The sequence below is a fragment of the Petaurus breviceps genome, unplaced genomic scaffold (genome assembly GCF_028583685.1).
Source record: "Petaurus breviceps papuanus isolate PSGF00001 unplaced genomic scaffold, PetGlider_PUasm1.0 688, whole genome shotgun sequence".
NCBI lineage: Eukaryota > Metazoa > Chordata > Mammalia > Diprotodontia > Petauridae > Petaurus > Petaurus breviceps.
Genome location: NW_027186457.1, coordinates 22,524,738 through 22,534,071, shown reverse-complemented (window position 1 = coordinate 22,534,071; position 9,334 = coordinate 22,524,738). Strand labels below are relative to the sequence as shown.

Below are 9,334 nucleotides of genomic sequence, written 5' to 3'. Positions count from 1 at the left end.
CAAAAGTGCCACTGCTCAGAAAACTGGCCAGACTGCAAAGAGCACAGCCAGTCCACACTGGATGGTCACGGGGACCAGGATCAGGGAGCTTCACGGCCTGGTTACTTACACATGCCCTGTTTTGCTTGCCAGCTGAAGGCTCCTCTCCTCCATGGCCGCCAAAACAAGGGCCCACACGTGTAAATGATCTATTAGAAAGGCGACTCCCCTCCAGCAAACCTTCCACAGGGGAGCCCAGTCTTCTGACTGCTGTCAAGGAAAACCTCCATCCTCAAGAGGACCTAACGTTAGGGCTTCCAGCACCCACCTTCTTTGCCCCCACGGAGCACACAAGGCAGAGTCAGTCAATCGATATGGATGATTACGCGAAGACTATATGCCCAGCATTATGCCAAGTGATGGCTATTAAAAAAAAAAAACATCTATTGGCAGAGTATACAGTGGTCTTTCTGGTTTTAGAATGACTCTGCCCAGGTTGCTACCCAGTGTGCTCGGGCGTGGCTGAAAACAAGATCTGCCGTCTGGGAAGACTGAATGCCGGGGGGAGAGTGGAGGAGGGGCGCTAGCCTCACGCTGGGCTGTCAGGGCTCTCGCTCCCTCCCTCTGGAGCTTAAAAGCAGCTAAAACCCGGAGATGCGAAATCCCCACTCTGGCAACCAACGCCTCGCCGGCTCCAAGCAGGGAAGCCGCTCAATGCCAAGGGCAGCTTCCAGGGGCTGCCAGGAAACTTGGCCAGCACAACAAGCAGGCCCCTCCCTCCCTCCTCTAGGCGGGGAACGCCTCAGTCCACGCCCCGCCGCGAAGCCGGGCGGAGTCAAGCTCGGTGGGCAACCTGCCCCTGCCAGTCCCTGCCGCGCAGTGGCTGGGCGAAATCACGCACGTGTGCGTGGCGTCACGTCGCCTCGGTCTCTTGCGTCAGATACTGTTCCAGAAGCGGGTGGGCTGAGGCTCCGCGCACGGATTTGGTTCCCGGTCAGGCTGGAAGGGGGGGCAGGCAGGTGGTACTCCTTGTGGCCTGGCGGAGGTGGATAGGCGTGGCGAGAGCTGGCTGAAGAGAGAGGAAGGCGAGCCCGGGGCTTCTGGGGCCGGTGGGAGCAGCCGCTTTTGAAGACGCCTTTGGAGAGCTGAGACATCGCTGGGACACCGAGACGTTGCAGGGACCCCGAGATATCGTTGGAACGCTGGAGGCGGCCAATCGGCGGCGGCGGCTGGCAGAGACGGCTCCTCGGAGCTCCCCGCCTCTTGGCTCGGCCCGGCTTGCTTCCCCGGAGCAGTGGGCGGTCCCGGGGAGGCCGCGGTTGGTGCTTCACACCGAAACACCCCAGCGGGAAGGGAGTGGGTTGATTTCTGTGCCCCTGCCGATCGGCGCCCACAATTCGATGGTTGGTTCGGAACGCGATGAGCCGCCCGTCCTCCACCGGACCCGGTGCTAACAAACCCTGTGGCAAACAGCAGCCTTCGCAGCAGCAGCAGCAGCAGCCTCCGCAACAGCAACAGGCACAGCAACACCCCCAGTCCCAGGCTGCGCCCCCGGCCGCCGCCACCATCTCGGCTGCCGGACCTGGCTCGTCCGCGGTGGCCGCCGCGGCCGCAGTGATCTCAGGCCCTGGAGGAGGCGGCGGCGGCGGCGGCGGGCCGGTCTCTCCCCAGCACCACGAGCTGACTTCGCTCTTCGAGTGCCCGGTCTGTTTTGACTATGTCCTGCCCCCGATCCTGCAGTGCCAGGCCGGCCACTTGGTCTGTAACCAATGCCGCCAGAAGCTGAGCTGCTGCCCGACGTGCCGGGGATCCCTGACCCCTAGCATCAGGAACCTGGCCATGGAAAAAGTGGCCTCTGCTGTGCTATTTCCCTGCAAGGTGAGTAAGCCCCAGGTGCTAGGTAGAAATTCTTACTGCCCTTCCACCGCCGAGTATCTAGGGGCGCGCTCTTGCTTCAGATGGCTGGTAGGGAGAGGCAGGCGAATGAGGGCGGTCACCTAGGGGGAGTGGAGAAGATAGAGCCGGGGAATCGGCGTTTGGAAGGCCTGGGTTCAGTGTCACCACTAGCTGTGTGACCCTCGGCTAGTCGCTGGACCTCCCTGAGCCTGTTTCCTCATCAGTAAAATGGGGTAGTAGAACGTAACGACCTCTAAATTTCCTTCCAATGTGAGATCTGTGATCTAAGGTACCCGCTTCATGTTTTCATACCTTTCCCTAAAACTGTATTACAGGCCCTGGGTACCACTCCCCCAACCTCCAAACCAGGGCAGGGTCATTGGATTCCCCACATTCTTCCCTTACCTGTCTCATTCTCCATTGCAACACAAAATACTGTAACTTCCTCTTCCTCTCTGCCCCCTCCCACCTCACTCCTGTTCCTTTCTGGGTTCTTTTGGGGGAATTCGTATGGTGATACAAACCCTCTTGTTGGCACTCTGGAGATGGCTACCAAAATAAAATTTGGAATGAGATGTTCAAAGATGCTTAGGAGGAAGGAAAGAGAGCCCCTGATGCCAAGACTTGACAGGAATTGGTTATTCTCCTTCCTTGATCTGGAGTTCACTTTCTAGGCCTGAAAATTTCTCCTGTTCCCTTGCTCACTGACTCTTGGGAGAGTCTACTTAGTACTTTGTGCGTCGCATAACATCCCCCCCCCCCCCCCATCAGGTGCATTCACTAAGCCTTATGTCCTCCTCTAACTATAAGATGAGACCATCAGGGAAAAGTTGTTGCATATCTTAGGTGAAGTGCTCCAAAATTAAATTTTCATGCAGATATGTGTGTGTATGTATGTATGTGTGTGTGTGTGTGTGTGTGTGTGTATATATATATATATATATATATAATGGAAAGATGAGCCTAGAGAGTGTTTTTTGGTATAACTGACCTTTTCAGAATTACCTCTGAATTAACCCATTAATCTCTAGACATTATTACTTTGCTACAGTTATTCCATCATCATAGTAATAAAAATAATGACACAAAACACTTTCAGGTTAGCAAAGGGCTTTCTGTAAATTATCTCCTTTGAGCCCACAACAGCCCTAAGATGTAGGTCCTACAGATGGTGTTACCCCCATTTTACAGAATGGAAAACTCAGCTCAGAAAGGTTAGTGATAATGGACCAAACTCAGAAACTTATGTAAACACTATCATACTTTTGAACATAGGGAGGAGAAAAACTAGGCATCCTCATGGGCCATTTTAGGAGTCATTTGTCCCTTGGCATTTCTTATTTTGTAGGACAAGTGCTTCTTTTAAATTGAAAATTCACTGGGGAATTAGAGCTGGGGAATTGTAGTCAGGTGAAAACGAATGACTTAATTTGGTGTTATACTGTCACAGAGTAAGCTTAAAATAAAGTATTATGTAAGGGTTTGAAGCAAATCAGTATCACTTGAGTTGTGAAACCTAATTCACTACAATAGGTTGGGTTTTTTTTGTCCATCTCACAATCCCACATAGGTCTTCAGAGACTACCTTTTTTACTTCATAAGTGTTATATCACTTCTTTACATCCTCAGAAGCTCAGTTTAGCCACTAAACCTTTACTTTTTAATTCTAGCAATTCACTGTAGAAATTTTTCTTATAAATTATATTTTGGGGGAAGAAACATTTTCTGGAGTTTAAATTCTTAGAGTCACTTGATGAAACCCATGAGAATGATGTGGCTGTATAGAAAGAAGAGATGAATCTATGATGGAAAACTTTTGCCTGTTTAGAAATACAGTGAAACTCCATGTGGGACAGAAGAGACTGTGGGGTGGATTTCTTCTTCTCATTGAAGTGGCAAGTGGAAAAAATGTGACTAGAATGAACTCTAATTGCCAAACCTAAATTAAGAGAAATATTCTCTAGTTATGAGACCTGCTTATAAGTGTTGAGATCACTACTTCTCTTCCCCTTTCCTCCGCCCCCCCCCCCCCATACTCCTTTGGTTTCAAAAAACTATTGTGACTGCACCAAAGAGGAAGGGAGGATAAAGACACATGAGATTGCTGGTGTAGTGTAATTAACAGCATAAGTTTCACTTTCAGGATAGGTTAAGCTGGCTAGTTCCTGTTAAGCCAAAAGTTGTTCTTCAAAGTGAAGTTGTCTTTGAAGAATGCAAAAGGATAGGAATGGGGGAAGTCAACTTTCAGTTTGGGGATTTGGCAGCCTCTTGGAATAAGTTGTAGGGAGGGATGCAATGAGCAGATGTATCATTTTGCAAGCTAAAATAAAATGCTGTTTAAAATAAAAGAGATGCTCAACTCAATGTACTTGAACCAAGCTTCAGTAGAATCTGGATTGGCATCATTGTTTCTTCTGGAAATGATTTATGGAATTGCTATCATTTTCCCCCAGCTTTGGTTGTCCTGAGGTCCAAACTGAAGCTTCCTCCTCTTCCTTCCAAGCCCTCAGTGAAGCTGGTTATTGTTCAGAGTGGTCAGGCAACTGCCTTGCAGTTATTTCTAAACATCTTAATCCTTGGTCAGCTGAGTGATGGAAAGTGGGATGAGGGAGAAGGGGAGAAGACTCTAGATACAAATGTGTAAACTTACAGGGGGAAAAGCATGCTTGCTGGCAGGACTGAGCTCTGATCCCAGTTTTGCCATTAACTCTGTGATCCTGGCCCTGTCAATTCATCTCTCAACATCAGTTTTGAAAAATGAATGTATGTGTGTGTGTGTGTGTGTGAACAGAATATTGGATTTGGAGTAAAAAAATAAAACATGGATTTGACTTCAGGCTATGTCATTTACTTCCTCTGTGACCTGGAGACATCAAACAACAGGCATTTAATTAAGTGTCTTAATTTGTACCAGGTCCTGTGCTTGAAAGTTTGAGCATAATATCCTCATCTGTAAAATGGGGAGTTAGACTAGTTTGCCCCCAAAGTCACTTAATCTCTTGATTCTCTGATCTTGGAAAGGGAGGGACATAGAGCAAGAATTTGGCACTAGCCTCCCAAAAGCATCTGGTAATTGGGAGAATGGGGGAAACTATGTATGAAATGTGCCTTTGAATGATTAAAGAATTTCCTAAGTTGTTGAAAATAATTTTCTAGAAAATTAGTTGGGAAGAATTTTGTAGAGGAGTGTTAAAAAAAAAAAAACTCAATGTCAGAACTTGCCTATGGTCTCCTAGCTCCCATCATTTCTCTGCATTAAATCTTGATGTCAAACAGACTTATTCACAAGTCACCATCTGACCTGGGTGTTGGATTATTTACAAAATGGTTAAAGTGAGACTCTTTGAGGGCAGTGAAGAAGTAGTATTAATCACAGCAAGTTCCCCTTTCCCTTGAGGGAAAGATCTTTATCAGAGAACAGTGCATTTGTAAAGGGATTTTTAGTAAATCTAAGAGTTTCTGTGTGGTTGAAAAGGTTTGAGATGGTTGTTATATCTCATGCAGAAATGGTGTGTGTGTGTGTGTGTGTGTGTGTGTGTGTGTGTGTGTGTTGGAGTAGGTCAGAAAAAGGAGACCACTATCCTGCACTGCTTTTAATTAAGATCAGCCGTGGACAATTTGACTGTCACATAATTGGGTGGGGGTTATTTTGGAGACAACATGAGCTCAACATTAGACAACCTATACTGTCAGAATAGTTTTTTTCTGGGGATTTTTCCCCCAAGTTTGTATTTGCTAAGGGTTCAAGTTCCTAACTTCTCCAAATCACTATGGGTTAAAAAATCACTGGGAGCCCATAGCTTGGGTGACCAGTAGTTGCTATTTATGGAACTGTTATTTATGTTCATTAGGAAAAGCCAAGTTCATCCCAGATCATAGGATAACACAAGACAACAGAGCTGGTGCTGAAGGAGACCTTTCAGGCCAGCTACTCTAATTCCCTCATTTGACAGATGAGAAAATGGAGACCAAGAAATCTTAAAGTGACTTGCCCAGGGACACACAGCCAGAAATTCAAGCCCATTTCTTTACTTCCTTCAGATTGAGTACTCCAGCTACTATCCTGCCACCTGAATGAAAAAAAAAAGGCAAGAGCTTATTACTGGACTTTGGACCTTAGAAGAGCCAAAAGAGACCTTAGTGGCCATCTACCCAACACCCTCATTTTACAGATGTGGAAACTGAGGTCCAGGGAAATAAAATGACTTACTTAACCAAGGTCTCCAGGAGTATAACTTAGGTCTTCTGACTCAAAAGCCAGAGTTCCTCCCATTACACCAGAAGTTTAGAATGACTCTTTCCATCATTTTCAGGACCATTCTTGGAACCTGAAAGTTCTCATGTGCATTTGCCCCAGAACGTGGAAGAACATTAGATCATCATCATCAATAATGATCATGATAATAGCTAATATTTATATAGATCTTACTGTATACCAGGCACTCTGCTAAGCACTTTTACCAATATTATCTCATTTGATCCTGACAACCACCTTTGGAGGTAGGCTCCATTATCATTCCCATTTCATAGATGAGGGAAGTAAGGCAAACAGAGGCTGAGTGGCTTGCCCAGGGTCACAGAGCTAGTAGTGCCTGAAAACATGTTTTAGGCACATGTTGAGAAAAGAGCAGAGGCCCTTAAGTTGAGAACTGGATTCCAGGAATGACTAAACACCTCCTTTCTGTCAGGTAGCTTTGCAGTGAAATTCTTCTTCTTTGGATGGAAGTTCTATTAGAGCACAGTGGAAAGAACCCTAGAAATGGAGTCAGGAGTCCTGAGTTCTCATTTAGGCCCTGCCCTGACTTTGTGTCACTGGGCAGATCATGCTTTGAAATTCAAGTTTCCTCCTGTGGAATCAGAGGTGATTGGGGGAGAGGCTTTATCTCAACAAATTTGACACAAAAGTGTCAAAGACAAACCAGATGGCACCATGCAGTCTGACATTTCCAAGGCTGAACCAGATCAAAATGTAATTAATTGGGAAATATTTAGCAAAATATAGTAAAACTTAGATAATGTTCGTGTGTATGCAGCCCACAGGGATCCTTGCTTTTTGAGGTTGCCACCACTGGTGTAAGCTATGCAGAGAACAAGATGGCCCTTAGGTGTTTGGTCTGCTATACAGTGTCTACATGAATAAGAAGAAACAGTGAGATAATAAGGGGAATCCCCAAAGCCTTAGTTTAGTTTTTAACTATTTGGGGGACTCTGGAGATACCCTCTATTTATCAAATGCTTTGCAAACCTTAAAGAGTCATAAATGATAGATCTTATTAATAATGTGAAAGTCTGCTACAACAGTTATGACCAAGCACTTAGTCCAGACCTGGGAAGGAGGTTGGGGAGGGATCACCTTCCAGCTGAGGGGAATCTGTAGCTTTCATAGAGTAGATGACTTTTAATCAGGGACTAACTTCCATCCTCAAAAGATATTTATGACCTACTAAGCACTGTTGTTTTTACAGTTGTTCATTCATTCCAGTCATGTCCAATTCTTGTGACCCCATTTGGAGTTTTCTTGGCAAAGACAGTGGGTTGGTTTGTCATTTCTTAAATCTCCAGCTCTTTTTACAGATAAGGAAACTGAGGCAAACAGGGTTAAGTGACTTTCCCAGAGTCACATAGCTAGTGTCTGAAGCTAGATTTTTGAACTCAGGAAGGAGTCTTCCCGGATTCTCAGCCCAGCACTTTCTGCATTGCTGTGGGTGATACAAAGTAGGTAACTGATACAATATAGCTTGTGGTTAAGGAAATTAAGAGATGTAAAGGAAAGTCTGAGGCAGAACTTCCTGAAAGAGGTGCCATTTGAGTTGGGCTTTTATAGGATAAGAATTTAGCAGGGGAAGGGTAGGGAGAGCTGAGAGAATTTCAGGCCTAAGAGGAGAGCATGAATAAAGGTACATAGAGAGGATTATAAAGACACCATGTGGAACTTGGAAGCAGAGAAGAGTTCAATTTATCAGGAGCATAGAATGCACAGTGAGAGTAACATGAAATGCACTGGATGGTGGTAGGTAGGTGCCAGATTGTATAGGGCCTTGAATTCCAGGCATGGGAGTTTGAACTTGACTCAATAAGGAGTAGGAGGCTAAGGGGGATCTCTTTTTTCTTTTTTTTAATAGTGACGTGACCAGGTCTACGTCGAAGATTATAAAGGCCTGGAGGAGGGAAACCATTTAGGAAGCTATTGAAATAGGTAGATGGTAATAAGGCAATAAGGTGATAAATCAAGGCAGATGGTAATAAGGACGGTGTTGGGGGGAAATACAGAAGAGCCACAGCACAGGTGGAATCAATGGGATGTTCTAACTGATAGGGTATGAGAGAGAAGAGTCCAGGATAACCTATATTAGCAACAGATAAGGTGACTGGACAGGTTGGAGCAATGAGGGGAGGGAGGGCGGGCATGCCGGGCAAGTATGAACACGTTCCTGTACTTTCCCAACTCCTTGAACAACAAATAACATAGGTTGGATGGAGTATAGGATATGTGAGCTGGACAGATAGGTTGGAGCCAAAGCATGGTGGGAACTGAATGCCCAGCTAGAATGAGTGCTTTGGGGTTTGGTATGGCAGAAGAGATAAGGCCATACTAGAGTTCCAAGCAGTGCTTTCTACCCATGCAGAGCAGGAAGGGGGGTGAAGGATCTATCCCACCTAGGGACTGGTGCTGAGGGCTGGGTGTCAAGTCATTACAAGTTTTTCAGCCAATCTTATGGCATATGAGATCTCTCCATCATAAAGATTCACCTGGGAACCATGTATAGGCTAGACTGGAGGTGGGGAGAGATGAGAGAGAGCAAGGGTTCTTAATGGAGATCCATGATCTTGTTATTATATATACATTTGCATAAATGTATTTGAATAGAATTGATTTCCTTTGCAATCATATGCATTTTGTTTTAGTCATTTTAAAACATTATTCTAGGAGAGGGTCACCGGACTCCAAATGAATCCATCTAGGCATATAGGCAGCTGGTGGCACAATGGAGAAAGAATACTGGGCCTGGAGTCAGTTCAAATCTGACCTTAGATACTTACACTTACCAACTTTGTGACCCTGGGCAAGTCAAGTAATCTCATTTTCTTCAGTTTTGTCAATTGAAAATGGGAATAATAGTGGCACAGTGGATAAAGCACAGGCCCTGGAGTCAAGAGGACCTGAGTTCAAATCCGGCCTTACAACACAACACAAAAACTAGCCGTGCGACCTTGGGCAAGTCACTTAACCCCAACTGCCCTCCAAGAAGCAAAAAAAAGAAAATGGGAATAATAATAGCATCTACTCCTCCCCCCCTCCCTCCCCCTGGTTATTGTGAGGATCAAATGAGATATTTGTAAAAGTGTACAGTACCTGGCATTAGTAGGTACTATATAAATATTTATTTATTTCCTCTCCACCCCCCCTTGCATCTCTGTCTCTGTCTCTCTCTCTCTCTGTCTCTCTCTCTCTCTCTCT

The 9,334-nt window shown here is 45.7% G+C and overlaps 1 protein-coding gene across 1 annotated transcript in view; it reads left to right on the top strand.

Annotated features, from left to right (window-relative positions):
- Positions 1-324: 324 nt before the first annotated feature.
- The window catches only part of SIAH2 (siah E3 ubiquitin protein ligase 2), a 32,941-nt gene continuing 23,931 nt past the window's right edge, over positions 325-9,334 (top strand). Inside the window, exon 1 of the mRNA XM_069104753.1 lies at positions 325-1,857. Within this exon, the coding sequence (XP_068960854.1) occupies positions 1,399-1,857 (459 nt within the window). The 5' untranslated portion in view covers positions 325-1,398. The remainder of the gene's footprint in view (positions 1,858-9,334) is intronic.